This window comes from Lithobates pipiens, unplaced genomic scaffold (assembly GCF_037356315.1).
Source record: "Lithobates pipiens isolate NorthernLeopardFrog02 unplaced genomic scaffold, aLitPip1_a1.2 Scaffold_18, whole genome shotgun sequence".
In the NCBI taxonomy this organism is placed as follows: Eukaryota; Metazoa; Chordata; class Amphibia; order Anura; family Ranidae; genus Lithobates; species Lithobates pipiens.
This window is the reverse complement of record NW_027507758.1, coordinates 617,299,430-617,315,991: the sequence shown is the minus strand read 5'-3', so window position 1 is coordinate 617,315,991 and position 16,562 is coordinate 617,299,430. Positions and strand designations below refer to the sequence as shown.

General features: G+C 46.6%; 1 protein-coding gene across 3 annotated transcripts in view; it reads left to right on the top strand.

The window, feature by feature from the left end:
* DNAJC5G (DnaJ heat shock protein family (Hsp40) member C5 gamma) overlaps positions 1 to 12,610 on the top strand; it is a 33,717-nt gene extending 21,107 nt beyond the window's left edge. For all 3 annotated transcript variants that reach the window (XM_077489384.1, XM_077489386.1, XM_077489385.1), the window contains exons 4-6: positions 8,416 to 8,566; positions 8,649 to 8,726; positions 10,940 to 12,610. In XM_077489384.1, coding sequence (XP_077345510.1) covers positions 8,416 to 8,566; positions 8,649 to 8,722 — 225 coding nt within the window. In that variant the 3' untranslated portion in view covers positions 8,723 to 8,726; positions 10,940 to 12,610. The remainder of the gene's footprint in view (positions 1 to 8,415; positions 8,567 to 8,648; positions 8,727 to 10,939) is intronic.
* The last annotated feature ends 3,952 nt before the right edge of the window (positions 12,611 to 16,562 follow it).

The following is a 16,562-nucleotide window of genomic DNA, read 5'->3' as shown; positions in this document are numbered from 1 at the left end:
AGGCGTTACAGGTTAAACATTTCTTGGATACTTTAGGACCGTCTAAGGATTTTGATCGGCCTCTTACTAAGTTTGAAAAGTACTGCGAGAGGAAGGAGTCCCTCTCCCATATTATCTCCAAAATATATGCATTGTTAATTTCTCCTTTGGAGGACAATGACATAGTAAGTTTGGATAAATGGGAAAGAGATCTCGGACAAACCTTTACCCTGACTCAACGTCAGAAAATAATACATCTGACTTTGAAATCATCTTGGGGACTTGGGATTGGGGACTTGTTCCTGGGGATCTTAGACATCAGGGGTTTGAGGCTTGTTTTTAGTGATGTTAGAGATCAGGGGATTAGGGACTTGTTCCTGCTGATGTTGGAGGTCAGGGGATTAGGGATGTGACAGACCTAGCCAGGACAGAAGCTTTTGGAGGGGATTGAATGCTAGCCTCTTGCCTACCAATCATTGGCCTGGGCATTTGGGGGAACTGTGCTGTTTGTGAGCTGTATGCCTGGGGGCCCTTGAGGTGGTGTTACTTTGGATTCAGATCCATATCCCCGAAAGACACAGACTCTGGGAACCCTATATATGCCATATTAGAAATAGTGACTGATTCATACTATTGGGACACATACTGTTAGATGCTAATGCCATCAACTCCAGCCACCTGTCTGTTGTCTTATATAATGTAAATGAGTCTAGTATGGCTTGCCACAGCTTCTAAGAGTCTTTCACCCATTGTTTGTGCTAATTAACCTTGCTATTGTATGAAGGAGTTCTGTGTTGAGATATATGATGTGTAGTTAGGGAGTCACATTGGCCGCTTTAAGGGATTAGTTAAGTAGCTTGTGTTAATTAGGTTTCTGGTTACAGTTGTATTGTTAGAATAATATGAGTAGGAGGGGGGACCTCCTCTTCTGCTGTATATAAGACTTGTATTTTGGTTCTAATAAGAGTCCATGTTCAGCAACTAAACAAGTATCGTCTTGTTTTGTGCTTGTGAGCGGTTGGAATATCTGATATCTATATTCAGACTAGGAGGAAGCGGTATATGATGAAAGCACTCAAGCAAATGAGGGACGTTTCGTTACGAGGGACTTGTTGTATAGTGATGTTGGAGATCAGGGGATTGGGGACTTGTTCCTGGTGGTGATGGAGATCAGGTTGGTTAGCCATTATGGCATTAGGGACTTATTTCTGATAATAGGGATCAGGAGTTTGACAACTTCTTTCTCGTGTTGTTGGATGGGGATCAGGGGTTGCTCAAATGTGACACGCAGAGACAAGAAGTAAGGGAAGTCCTCCCCAGTTGGTAAACACAGAGGCAGAAAGTAAAGGAATTTCTCCCCATTTGGGACACACAGAGATGGGAAGCAAAGGAATAACTCCTTAGGGCGCACATAAACTGGAAGTAAGAGAAGTCCTCCTGAGATGGGACACAGAGAAAGGAAGTAAGGGGAGAACTACTTAGTCAGGAGACAGAAAGTAAAGAAAGAAGTCTTCAGTTGAGAAGCAAAGGACTAAGGGAGGCCATCATTTGTTGGGACACACAGACAGAAAGTAAAGGAAGAACTCCTTAGTTGGGACATACAGAGACAACATGTAAAGGGAGATCTCCTCAATTGACACAGAGAAAGGAAGAACACCTTAGTTGGGACACGGAGATAGGAAGTAAAGGCAGTCCTGAGACAGGAAGTATGGGAAGTCCTCCCAAGTTGAGTCACACAGAGGTGAAATAAGGGAAGTCCTCCCCAGTTGGCACACACAGAGACAGAAAGTAGGGAGTCCTCCCCAGTTTTGTCACAGGTGTCTTATATTTTGCCTTCCCTGGTACCTCCCATCCTCCCACTCATCAATATGCTAATAATTTTAAGTAAAACGTTGTTTTCTTATCATACATCACGGGACACAGAGCCATAGTAATAACTATATGGGTATATAGCCACCTTTAGGTGATGGACACTGGCACGCCCAAGGCTCTTGCAGGGACCAGTATTCCACCCTACCTTATAAACGCTAAATTTAACGATTTGCCTATTGAAATCCCATATTCTGAAGAATCGGGGTCTTTCAGGGTCAGTACTGTCTACCCTGATTAATGCTAGGAAACCAGCTTCCAGAGTCATATATTATAGAGTCTGGAGAGCATAAGTTGCCTGGTGTGAATCCAAAGTTGGCTTCCTCGGAAGTATGTCATAGGCAGAATTCTGGCTTTCCTGCAATTAGGAGTAGAAATGAAGCTGGCCTTATGTCCTATCAAGGGTCAGCTTTCGGCTTTATAGGTATTGTTTCAGAGACCACTCGCTTCTCTCTCATTCCTTGGTCAGCACTTTTATACAGGGGGTGACTCGGCTTAATCTGTCAGTTAGGTCACCATTATGTCCTTGGGATTTGAACTTGGTTTTGTCGTTATTGCAAAAACAGCCATTTGAGCCAATACAATCTATTCCCTTGGTCCTTTTGACAAGGAAATGACTGTTTCTGATTGCGATATCCTCTGCAAGAAGTGTATCACAATCAGCTGCTCTTTCATGTAAAGAGCCATACTCAATTATCCACAAGGATAAAGTGGTGTTGCAGCCTAATCCAGTTTTTTTGCCTAAAGTGGTGTCAGATTTTCATCTGAACCAGGATATTATCCTTCCTTCATTTTTTTTTTTTCCAGAACCTTGTTCTGGGCTAGAGAAGTCACTACATTCCCTTGATGTAATGAGAGCAATTACCGTATATACTCGAGTATAGGCCGACCCGAATATAAGCCGAGGCCCCCAATTTACCCCCAAAAAACTGGAAAAAATTATTGACTCGTGTATAAGCCGAGGGTGAGACATGCCTGTCCATCCCTGTGTGTCCGTCCATCCCTGTGGGTCCATCCATCCCTGTGTGTGTGTCCATGCATCCGTGTGTGTGTGTGTGTGTGTCCATGCATCCGTGTGTGTGTGTGTGTGTGTCCATGCATCCGTGTGTGTGTGTGTGTGTGTGTGTGTGTGTGTGTGTGTGTGTGTGTGTGTCCGTGCAGCCTACCTGTGTCCAGCCTGCCTGTGTCCGTCCAGCCTGTGTCCGTCCAGCCTGTGTCCGTCCAGCCTGTGTCCGTCCAGCCTGTGTCCGTCCAGCCTGCGTCCCGTCCAGCCTGCGTCCCGTCCAGCCTGCGTCCCGTCCCGGCCCGGCCCGTCCCGTCCCGAGCCGAGCCTCCGTCCTTCAGCTCTTCGTCGGCGGCCATTCTAGGATTCAAAAGCCGCGCCTCCGTCGGTGATAGGCGGAACACTCAATTTCCCACTGACTGCTGTTCCGCCTATCGGATGTCCGTGATAGGCGGAACACTCAATTTCCCAGCAGCCTGTGTTCCGCCTATCACGGGCATCGTCTCATCCTCGTCCGTAGTACGAGGATGAGACGATGTCCGTGATAGGCGGAACACAGGCTGCTGGGAAATTCAGTGTTCCGCCTATCACAGGCGAAGGCGGAGGCGCGGCGTTTGAATGTTAGAATGGCCGCTGTCTGTCTGCTCGATACGCTGATCGAGCAGGCAGACAGCGATGACTCGAGTATAAGCCGAGGGGGGCACTTTCAGCCTCAAAAAAGAGGCTGAAAATCTCGGCTTATACTCGAGTATATACGGTAAAGTCTATTTAAACTCAACTGCTCAGATTTGGAAAACAGATGTTTTGTTTGTTTTGCCAGACTGTCCTAAGAAAAAAACAGGCAGCATCAAAAAATACTATTTCTTGATGGGTTAGGCAAATTTATCATTCAGGCGTATGGTTTGAAAGGGAGGATTCCACCCTTTAAGATCAAAGCACACTCGACCAGAGCAGTAAGTGCTTCTTGGGCAGTGCATCACCAGGCCTCTATGGCTCAGATCTGCAAGGCCGCAACCTGGTCTTCAATCCATACGTTCACTAGATTCTATCAGGTGGATGTGAAAAGACGTGAGGCTACCGCCTTTGGGCGCAGTGTGCTGCAGGCTGCAGTATAGGTCCTCAAGTCTGATGGCATCCTGATTTATATGTGTCTCCTTCCCCTCAGTTGGCATTGCTTTGGGACATCCCATATAGTTATTACTATGGCTCTGTGTCCCCCCGATGTACAATAAAGAAAATAGGATTTTTATAATGGCTTACCTGTAAAATCCTTTTCTTGAAGTACGTCACTGGACACAGAGATCCCTCCCCTCTTTGGGATATATGTATATTTAATACAAATATCACTGAAAAATATATTCAAAATCAATATTCAATATCAATATTCACCAATATATCCCAGCGCTCAAAACAGGTTGTCAAATTATAAGCAGCTATCATAAAAAGCTCATATAACATTTAAAGAGGAAGTAAACCTTGATGAGTTTACTTCCTCTTTCATTCCCTGTAAAGGCAAGCATAATGGACTACTATGCATCGCATAGTAGTCCATTATGTGTCACTTACCTGACACAGGAGCCAGCGAAGTCACCGCTGTCCCCTGTAGTTCCGAGCGTCCATCTTCTTGGTGGGTCTCCGTGGGTCTCTCTGCTCCGGCGCTGTGATTCGCCGGAGCAGCGATGATGTCACTCCCGCGCGTGCGCACGGGAGCCGAGACTCGCGGCATTGCCCTCATCGACGATGCCCCGCTCAGTGCGCCTGCGCGCCGCTGTCTATGGCGCATGCGCCGTAGATGGCGGTGCCTGTCTTCGGGCAAATATCTCCTAAACCGTATAGGTTTGGGAGATATTTCTTGGACCTACAGGTAAGCCTTAATCTAGGCTTACCTGTAGGTCAAAGTGGTTTGTAAGGGTTTACAACCACTTTAAATATATAGTATATACAATTCCTTAATCATGCACAATGTAAAATATACTATATTGACAGCGCTTAGTAAGCCACAATCTCACAGAAAATAGGAGAATAATAGTTCATAAGTTCCAGAGATTCCAACAGGGTGTAAAGTCCTCAAGGTGTGGATAGAAACAATCAACTCAAATGTTCATAAGGAAAGAGAAGAAGAGGTCCATCTCCAAGCCATTCACCAAAACGCCAGTGTGAACAAAGCTCCACGCGTGGTGACACTCCTTATGGTAATGCACTTACCAAAATTCTAAAGAGTCTAGGCACATCAGATAATTACTGGTTCCTGGGATTCCTCAATAATACACCTCCAATTCAGAGACTCTCCACCCCGCATCAGTTCACATATAAGAAAGATCAGAAACACGATCCATAGCGCACACTGATTTTAATAGATAAAATTCTTACACAATCTTTAAAAACATACGTACACAATCCAGCTAAATCATGTCACACATTCTGTCACTCGCAGAGGTCAATGTTTGTCTCACTGCAGTCCGGATTCCTGAGCTCGTAAATGATCTCGGTAACAGCGGCGGATCCCGGGAAGCAAACAAACACTCTCTCTGTGATGACATGCGGCTGCTCGGTCACGCCCATATGCGTTTCGTCACTACGTCTTCATCTGTGGGTGTGGCCGGGCAGCGCAGCTCATGCTTTATATATACGGAGCGAAAGGCGAGCCGGGCAGCGGGACACTCCTCCGACCCGCCCCCTCACCCCTCGCTATATTCAGAGACTGAAAGTGTCTGATTATGCTTAATACCCTCCCACTCGGCCAATATATCCTATCGCGCAGAGGTTGAGGGACACAGACACGCCTGGCTTCTCAGTCATCCGGCCTCAGTTAAAATGCTCAGGGTCAGCGGCACACAAACTGTACCAATCATCCCGGTGCTGAGTATGGAGACCACCACCATCCAGGCACCTCAATACAATGAACGGCAGGCGGCGTTCACTTCCCTACCCTCTGTCACTACTTGACATACCGAAGGACAGGTGGAAAATCCAGAAACATAGCATTGTTGTCATACTCTGGTAATTACTAAAATAAAACCGCCGATCTGCGTGCGTCTTATATCACATGACAATCATAATTCAGAAGCAATATATATATATATATATATATGCACTTATTCATTTAGAAAAGATCATACAACGGTTAAAATAGAGAAAATTATAAATAAAGTGAAAATCATATTGCACAATATTTATATAACACTGATACATATAATCAACCAGGGATATTGGTGGCAGCAGCATTTCTCCCTGAACACAGGCATGTAGTTCCTCTTTATTTATATGGAAAAAGCAAGGCTAGGTATAATTCCCATCCCAATTAACATACAAAGTGCTGACCACAAATTCCAAATGGAACAGAACCTTTTTATTCCCATTACTCCCGTTTTATACCATTTATGTTATTATTCCTCTGTCACCAAATCTATTGGTTCGGGATGTTCACTATGTCATACTACAATAGTAAGGTAACTAGAATAAAGCTGGCTCCAACTTAAATATACAATTGTTTTAGAGCGCTACCACGCGCCAACGCCTGCTGCATGAAAGCACTGTGTTCATCGCCACACTACTGCATCCACCGACATCCCACAATCACTAGCAAATTAAAAAATAAATAGAACAACAACAAATTAATAGATGCCCCTTATCTTAAAGGGGCCCAGACCCTTCCCCTATAACTGCAAATTCAAAGAGGATAAAGCTACGATTAGTACACCACCAAAAATAATAAAAATTAATAAATAAATAAAAATCACACAGAATTGAAAATAACTTGCCGTCATCAGACTTAAAACCTAAACGAAAGGGGGGGGAGACAGGGAGGATCTGAATAACGTCGTCAGTAATCACTGATGAAACAGTTGAAGTCCACCTCTATATTCAAACCTTGGGGGCTCAAAGTATTAGTCCGGAAAATCCATTCGGTTTCTCGTTTCGATATTTCTCAGACAAGGTTACTCCCCCTCCAAAAGGGGAATATCCTGTCTATACCCCAAAACTTTAAACCAGTAGGGTCCCTATTATGTTTAAGTCTAAAATGTAAAGAGACACTATGGTCTCTATAACCTATGGAAATATTGTAGATGTGTTCTGATACTCTTTTACACAGCTTTCTTTTGGTTTGGCCCACATGGGCACTGAAGAACATGTACGACATGTCATTATACATGTAATAAACTGCTCTATCCTAAACGTTTGTCCATTTCCTGTAGAGGTAAATTGATCAATACCCCTCAGGTGGGTATGTATTGACTTGCAAGCCTTACACCTCCGGCAGGCAAAAAAAACGGCCCGATCCCAAAACATACGTGGTCTGGACGGGGGGTCCAAAACTTTCTTAACGATTTTGTCTTCAAACGAAGGATTTCGTCTGTATATAAACCTTGGTTTCTGTGGGATAATCTCCTTAAGAGTACGATCCAATTTTAGAATGTCCCAATGTTTTTGGACAATCCCTTCCACCTCCTTATATTGTCCATGTAGGGTGCTAATAAAGCCCCATTCATGGTTCGTTCCAACATCTCTCTCCTTAGGTTGTAAACACATCTCTTGAGTGGTCTCCATCACCCTATATAAATCCCGATCAAGGGATTCAGAGGAGTATCCTTTCTCTAAAAATGTATCCTTAACCAATAATGCTTGTGACAGGTAATCCTCATCAGAGGTACAGTTCCTGCGAATACGAAGAAACTGTCCCTTAGGAATGCCACGTAGCCATAATGGATGATGGCCACTCTGGATTGGAATATAGCTATTCCTGTCTGTTGGCTTAAAGAAAACTTTGGTTGATAGATGAGTATTTTTACATTATTACTCATTACTGAGTTAACCTCATTACTGAATTGCCCTCATTACTGTTACATCCAGAAAAGGGATTATATCCTTACTCCAGTGGAATTCTAATTTGATGTTATTGTTATTTTCATTCAAACTATCTGCAAATGCTTTTAATGTTTCTTCTGTCCCTTGCCAAATAAAGAATAAATCATCTATGTACCTCTGATAAAAAAAGTAATTCTCGTCTCCGGGAAGAAAAAATACGTATGTCCTCCCAATATATGTATATTGCTTGGCTACAAAACTGAGGTGCTCCCAGTGTGGGAGGGGTTATATAGGGAGGCAACTTCCTGTCTTGGGTGTGCCAGTGTCCATCACCTAAAGGTGGCTATACACCCATATAGTTATTACTATGGTGCTCTGTGTCCTGTGATGTACTTCAAGAAAAGGATTTTTACAGGTAAGCTGTTATTAAAATCCTATTTTTCATTACATACCCTGTTTTAGATTTGTGATGTCATCACTGGGTCTCTGGGTTTTTCTAAACAATGCAGGTGGATTATGGCTGGTGGGGGGAGCTGGCTGAGTGCTGTACCTATCTTCCTGAAAACATTACTGTAACCTGCATCAATACTCCTCTCAGCAGCCATGATGTATGTAAGCAGTGAACTGGCACCTGGGAGGAGTTGTACAAATATGGAGGGCCAGACGTCAGATTTAACCCCTGTGTGCAATGTGGGTAGAATGTTCAGGAGGCTTTTCTTTGCTGGTTTGGACACACTGTGTTGATATTTCCTTTACAGACTCTGGTGATTTGCTGCACCTTGGTGACCTGCTGCTGCTGTTGCTGCTGTTGTGGGTTTTGCTGCGGCCGCTGTAAACCTCCGGAGGAGGACGAGTCTTATAAGTGTGTGAACCCAGAAGACCTGGAGGCTCAGATCAGAGCAGAGGACGGTGAGTCTGGTGTTCGTGTCGGCCGGTTTTGGAGGCTGAGGTTTGGGTTCTGTGCTGTTTAATGTCTTCTGTTTCTCTGCAGGGGAGGAGGTCATCAACAAGCAGCCATCTGCTGGAGCTTCTGTCCACCCCGAGCCACAGAAGCAGAACTCCTAATACTGTGAGTCTTTTATTACAGGGCGTTATATGGTGTTAGAGGAAGTATTGTGTCCTGTCCAGTTCGCCTTACTGCCAGTATGGCTGTTATAGTTCATTGTAAATTTTGGTAAAATTTCCTGTGTCCAGTGGTACCATACAGTAATGATAGCAACAGTCTGTCCTGTGTGCACCAAATAAAACCTCTTCCCAATGTCCATCCCTCATCTCTCCTTCCATCCTTTCCTTTAATTTCTCCTTCCCAATGTCCATCTCTCTTCTCTCCACCCCAGTGTCTATCTCTCCTTCCCAGTGCCCATCTCGCCTCTCCTTCCCAGTGCCCGCCTCTCGCCTCTCCTTCCCAGTGCCCGCTTCTCGTCTCTCCTTCCCAGTGTTCGTCTCTCATCTCTTTCCCTCCTTTCCATTTACACAGATAAACCTTACTTCCAGTTGTCCATCTCTCTTTCCCAGTATCCATCTCTCACCTCCCCTTTAGGCAGATTAACCTACTTCCTGTTGTCCGTCTGACATGTCTCCTTCCATCCGTTCCATCTGTCATATCCCCTTTACAAGGATAACCCTACTTCCAGTTGTCCATCTCTCGTCTCTCCCTCCCAGTCTCCGTCTCTCAGCTCTCCTTCCCCCGTCTCCGTCTCTCAGCTCTCCTTCCCCCGTCTCCGTCTCTCAGCTCTCCTTTCCCCGTCTCCGTCTCTCAGCTCTCCTTTCCCCGTCTCCGTCTCTCAGCTCTCCTTTCCCCGTCTCCGTCTCTCAGCTCTCCTTCTCCCGTCTCCGTCTCTCAGCTCTCCTTCCCCCGTCTCCGTCTCTCAGCTCTCCTTCCCCCGTCTCCGTCTCTCAGCTCTCCTTCCCCCGTCTCCGTCTCTCAGCTCTCCTTCCCCCGTCTCCGTCTCTCAGCTCTCCTTCCCCCGTCTCCGTCTCTCAGCTCTCCTTCCCCCGTCTCCGTCTCTCAGCTCTCCTTCCCCCGTCTCCGTCTCTCAGCTCTCCTTCCCCCGTCTCCGTCTCTCAGCTCTCCTTCCCCCGTCTCCGTCTCTCAGCTCTCCTTCCCCCGTCTCCGTCTCTCAGCTCTCCTTCCCCCGTCTTCGTCTCTCAGCTCTCCTTCCCCCGTCTCCGTCTCTCAGCTCTCCTTCCCCCGTCTCCGTCTCTCAGCTCTCCTTCCCCCGTCTCCGTCTCTCAGCTCTCCTTCCCCCGTCTCCGTCTCTCAGCTCTCCTTCCCCCGTCTCCGTCTCTCAGCTCTCCTTCCCCCGTCTCCGTCTCTCAGCTCTCCTTCCCCCGTCTCCGTCTCTCAGCTCTCCTTCCCCCGTCTCCGTCTCTCAGCTCTCCTTCCCCCGTCTCCGTCTCTCAGCTCTCCTTCCCCCGTCTCCGTCTCTCAGCTCTCCTTCCCCCGTCTCCGTCTCTCAGCTCTCCTTCCCCCGTCTCCGTCTCTCAGCTCTCCTTCCCCCGTCTCCGTCTCTCAGCTCTCCTTCCCCCGTCTCCGTCTCTCAGCTCTCCTTCCCCCGTCTCCGCCTCTCAGCTCTCCTTCCCCCGTCTCCGCCTCTCAGCTCTCCTTCCCCCGTCTCCGCCTCTCAGCTCTCCTTCCCCCGTCTCCGCCTCTCAGCTCTCCTGCCCCCGTCTCCGCCTCTCAGCTCTCCTGCCCCCGTCTCCGCCTCTCAGCTCTCCTGCCCCCGTCTCCGCCTCTCAGCTCTCCTGCCCCCGTCTCCGCCTCTCAGCTCTCCTGCCCCCGTCTCCGCCTCTCAGCTCTCCTGCCCCCGTCTCCGCCTCTCAGCTCTCCTGCCCCCGTCTCCGCCTCTCAGCTCTCCATTTATCAACTGCGACTCCCAGTGTACATCATCTGTCCATCTCCCCTTCACTAATTAATCCCCTTCCCTTTTTCCATCTGTCATCTCCTCTTCACACTGATAAAACCTATTCTTCATTGTCCATCTTTCTAGTTCTCATTTCCCCATGTCAGTGTCCATCTCCCATTCAGTGTAATAACCCTCATTTACTTGTTCCATTTGTCCTTTTCCTGTTTCAATTGCATTGAGATAAGCTGCATTACATTTATCTGTCTGTCCTGTTACCTTCTCCTCCTGACATGGATAAACCTTCTTCCCTCTGTCCTTTTGCCATCTTTTCCTGACATTGAACCTTCTTTCCGTTGTCTCTTTGTCTGTCCTGCTCACCGTTCTTACCCTTCTGTTGCCCAGTGTTTCTTCACCTCTGTCTCTGTCTACCCCTAAGGTCCTTGGACCCCGCGACGACCTGGATAGCAGTTGTATTGGACGGGATCCATTTCTCGTCATTTTTGAAGACCCGGATTTAGAGCTCTTGAGGAGAAGGAGAAAAAAATGTGTTCTGAAGAGCTCATGGCACCTTCCACCGATCTTCAAATCCTTCTCCATCTTCTTTTTGGACCTTACGGCAGAGGGGCAACGAAATCCGCCTCGTGTTGAGCTGTTCAGTCTCTTGGTCCTCGCAACGAGGCTTGAGGAGCTACTTCTCACTGGCAACAAGAAGCAAAGGACACCGAACTCCTATACTTTCTTAATTAAAGACCATCTTTGACCATCCTTGCCCCCTGCAGAGCAGAGAACATGAAACGGGATCCTGGAATGAACCCTCACAATAGTTGCCTCTAGAAACCCTTTCCGTCCTATAAAAATTTGGTTTAAATAGTTATAAACCGGTTGGCCGCCGGGCTGTCTTGCTCTTTCTGTCTGCTGGTTAAAATAGGGCTAATGTACCAAACTAGGAGGCTAAACCCAGAGACTATGGCCAGACAATCTCACTGTGTAGAAGTTCCTGCTCCAAAGACTTGTGTGTTTTATTTTTTATTTTTTTTCTTATCCCCGATCAGACTGAAGCGATTCTCAGCCATACTGGAAGCAACCTCCTCAATGTTTGTATTTGATCCTTCGAAGCTCAATGCCAATGACTGCTGTCCTTTGGCCGGCCTGGTGCTCCGGGCAGATGATTGCACTTTCGGAAACGTCTGGACGGTGCTCGTCGAATTCCCTTCCCACTAACGCGGGCTCCATTAACACCACTCTGCACTGACTTCTTACTGTAACCAATTAACGGACAAGCTTTGACTTTTTTTTTATTTTTTTTTGTTTTTAAGGTTAATCAGAGGCCATACCTAACGACCAACCAAAAACTTTCATTCATGGACAGGACAAGGTTGTTTAGCACCCAAAATGCACTTCAGCCCAGCAGCATAAGTTGCAGGTCCTGTCCTTTTTACAGCAACCCCCCCCCCCCTCCCATCCCTTCCACTTCCTGTTGAAGCGCCCAAGGCGTCTGTCCCTTTGGCCCACCCCTTTGCTCGACCTGTTATTTAAAATGGAATCTGAGCTATTTTTTTGTGGCCCACAACATTCTTGTTGGAGAATATTCACTGTATAGTATCATTTCAATTCTTTCTACTGTTGGGTGAAGCTTCGGTGATAATTTACAGTCAGTCCCATACTTCCTGTGATGTGTATATCCTTGTAACCAAGTCACGTGTAAACTGTGCGGCGTACACATGTCCAGAGAGTCTGTTGGCTAATGTTTGATGGACTTGTGGTGTGGTCTGGATTATTATTCTCTCCAAAAGTTGCACCCCCCCCCCCCCCCCATGTATTTCTGCATCCTGTGTGCACAGACCATACCTCATTTTAGCTTTTTTTTTACTCTTTTTTTTTTTTTTTCTTTTCTGGACACCTGAATGCTAAAGTTTGTACCGGGTTTTTGCCAAATGTACCGGGTTTTTTTTCACCAGCACGCGTAGTGCCAACGTAGGAGGGGGGAGGGGGGGGGGCGCTGTGGACTGGCGTGTTTACCACCATACAATGGTGTCTGAGAGCTCTGGATGGAAGGAGATCACTACCTCTGAGTGTCCTGGAGCTTTAATAAAATCACCCACACAAAGTTTGGCTCCTTGTCTTCATACTGACCGTGAGAGGGAACAGATGTTCTGGTTAAGGGTCGTGCTGGTAGTCTGACCACTAGGTGGGGCTGTTTATAAGGTTCAGCATTCACAACGCACTTTCTGTCCAACACCCGCTGCGCTGTGTGTATGAAGGAGCAATGTTGTCACCCTAGGACAGGAGGGTCCTCTTCTCAATAATATAGGAGAAAGGGGTTCTGTAGCTCGGTTCTAGGGTGACTGCAGTTACTTACCGTACTGTATCTATAAAGGAGGAATGTCATCCTAGGACAGGATTAAGGTCCTCCACTTCTCCATTACATGGGGTGGGGAGGGGTTCTATAGCTCAGTTCTAGGGTGACCGCACTCACCATACTGTGTCTATGGAGGAGTGTTGTCATCCTAGGACAAGACTAAGATCCTCCACTTCTCCATCACATAGGGTGGGGGGGTTCTGTAGCTCAGTTCTAGGATGACTGCACTCACTTACCGTACTGTGTCTATAAAGGAGGAGTGTTGTCATCCTAGGACAGGACTAAGGTCCTCCACTTCTCCATGACATTGTGGGGGGTTTTGTAGCTCAGTTCTAGGGTGACCGCACTCACTTATCCTACTGTGTCTATGGAAGAGGAGTGTTGTCATCCTAGGACAGGACTAAGGTCCTCCACTTCTCCATCACATGGGGTGGGGAGGGGTTCTATAGCTCAGTTCTAGGGTAACCGCACTCACCGTTCTGTGTCTTTGAAGGAGGAGTGTTGTCATCCTAGGACAGGACTAAGGTCCTTCACTTCTCCATTACATAGGGGGGTGGGGTTCTGTAGCCAAGTACTAGGGTAACAACACTCGCGTACCATACTGTGTCTATGGAAGAGCAGTGTTGTTACCCTAGGACAGTGATGGCGAACCTTGGCACCCCAGATCATTTGGAGTTTCATTTCCCATGATGCTCATACAAAACATCTGGGGTGCCAAGGTTTGCCATCACTACCCTAGGACATGACTGAGGTCCTATTCTCAATAGCATAGGGGTGGAAGTGATTCTGTAGCCCAGTTCCTGGGTGACGATACTCACCGCACTGTGTCTATGGAGGAGCAGTGTTGTCACCTTAGGACAGGACTAAGGTCCGCCACTTCTCCCTGAAATAGGAGGGAGGGGTTCTGTAGTCCAGCGCTAGGTTAACATTCACTCGCTGTATTGCATCAACGAAGGAGCAGCGCTGTTACTCTAGGACATGACTAAGGTCCTCCTCTTCTCCAAATTATAGGAGGGAGGGCTTCTGTAGAGCTAGGGCGACAACACTCCATTCTGTATCTATGAAGGAACAGTGTTGTCACTCTAGAACAAGACTAGGGTCCCCCACTCCTTCATAACATAGGAGGAATTCTGTAGTCCAGTACTATGGTGACAGGACTCACTACTGTACTGGAAATCAGCAGTGTCACCCTAGAATACGACCCTCCTCTACCCCATAAGGGTGGTGCTGGTGGTCTGACCACTTTGTAGGTCGACATTCAAAACACACGTCCTGTCCTAGGAAGACAACTCCCACTGCACTCTGTCTATGGAGAAGTAATGTGAAAGGGGCAATTGAAGCTCAACTGCGCAAATTCCACGCCATGTAAAAAAGGGAAAAAACAAAAAAAGCTGCTCCCTATAAAAGTTAAATAAAAAAACACCTTAATAGATAGTGACAATAATTTAGGGGCGCTCTAAATAAATATTCTGAACGTGAAAAATTTATCAAACCATATCAATAACCAAAATGACATTGATACGAAATATTGGAACTGTGATCTAATCACCATACAAATAAAGCATAATAAAAACACATAAAATACAATAAGGACTAGTGAACAACCAATCGCGTAAAAAGTCCCAATAGACGTGTCTCTAAATGGAAAAATCTTGAATAATCCAAGTGCAGAAACAAATGTTATAAATTGTGGTAAAGCAGCAGATCCAAAGGGCTTGCGACTCCCTCCACCAAGAAAACAGCACCACACCACTCGTGAAGATACAAGTCCAAACTGCTTACCAGATTTGTTTGACCACTTTAATTAAAAAGTAAGTCAAACAGCGCCTGTACAGGTAATGCCTGCTCATATGGATGCTGGTGGAAATAACAATGGATGATACGTCCCCCTTCACAGACTCAGGCGGTATATATGAAAAAATAGAAAAGGATCCATAGCGTAATACTGATTTTAATAAAAATTGTAAAAACAGACAGCCAAATGGCTCCTTACGTGGTCGTGTGCCTGACCCGGCACTGGGGCTGCTCGCCTTGAAAGAAAAACTTGCGTTCCAAACGATCAGCGCGTTCCTTCCGCAATCGCTGGTACAGCGTGCGTTCCAAGCCGTCAGACCGACAACCAGGGGGGCCGGAAGTGGCGTCAGAAAACGTGACCAGGTACCGCTCCGACGTACGTTTCGTTGTTAACGTCCTCAGGAAGCGTACCAGGTCACTCATAATTGGCGCTTATATTGAATCATTGTAAGGCTAGAGATAATAGAGGGAGCAGGTGATGCGCAGCCTCACCAGCCTCACCAGCCTGCGCATCACCTGCTCCCTCTATTGGCTCTAGCCTTACAATGATTCGATATAAGCGCCAATTATGAGTGACCTGGTACGCTTCCTGAGGACGTTAACAACGAAACGTACGTCGGAGCGGTACCTGGTCACGTTTTCTGACGCCACTTCCGGCCCCCTGGTTGTCGGTCTGACGGCTTGGAACGCACGCTGTACCAGCGATTGCGGAAGGAACGCGCTGATCGTTTGGAACGCAAGTTTTTCTTTCAAGGCGAGCAGCCCCAGTGCCGGATCAGGCACACGACCACGTAAGGAGCCATTTGGTTGTGTGTTTTTACAATTTTTATTAAAATCGGTATTGCGCTATGGATCCTTTTGTATTTTTTCATATATACCGCCCGAGTCTGTGAAGGGGGACGTATCATCCATTGTTATTTCCACCAGCATCCATATGAGCAGGCATTACCTGTACAGGCGCTGTTTGACTTACTTTTTAATTAAAGTGGTCAAACAAATCTGGTAAGCAGTTTGGATCTGCTGCTTTACCACAATTTTATAACATTTGTTTCTGCACTTGGATCATTCAAGATTTTTCCATTTAGAGACACGTTTATTGGGACTTTTTAACGCGATTGGTTGTTCACTAGTCCTTATTGTATTTTATGTGTTTTTATTATGCTTTATTTGTATGGTGATTAGATCACGGTTCCAATATTTCGTATCAATGTCATTTTGGTTATTGATATGGTTTGATTAATTTTTCACGTTTAGAATATTTATTTAGAGCGCCCCTAAATTATTGTCACTATGGAGGAGTAATGTTGTCACACTAGAACATGACTTTTCATTACATAGGAGAGAGAGGGGTTCTGTAGTCCAGTGCTAGGGTGCCAATGCTCACTTCTTGTTTTATGTCTGTGAAGGAGCAGCGACTGGCAGGACTAGGGTCCTCCCCCCCACCCGCTCTCCATAAAATAGGATTGAGGGGTTCTGTAGTCCAGTGCTAGAAAAGAGAAGCAGGAGTGTCACCCTAGAACAGGAATCGAGTCCTCCTCTTCTCCATAACATAGGGATGAGGGGTTCTATAGTCTAGTGCTAAGGTGGCAATACTCGTTTTTGTGGTCTGTGAAGGAGCAGTGATGTCACCATAGGACAGGACTAGGGGGCCACCCCCTCCCTCCATTACATGATGGAGGGGTTCTGTAGTCCAGTGCTAGGGTGACAAAATCACCCCCCGTTTTGTGTCTCTGAAGGAGCAGTGATGTCTCCCTAGCACAGAACTAGGATTCTCCTGGTCTTCATAAAACAGAGAGGAGGGGTTCTATAGTCTACTATTGGGTGACCCCGCTCACTCCCTGTTTTGTGTCTGTGAAGGAGCAATGATGTCTCCCTAACGCAGAACTAGGGTTCTCCTGATCTTCAT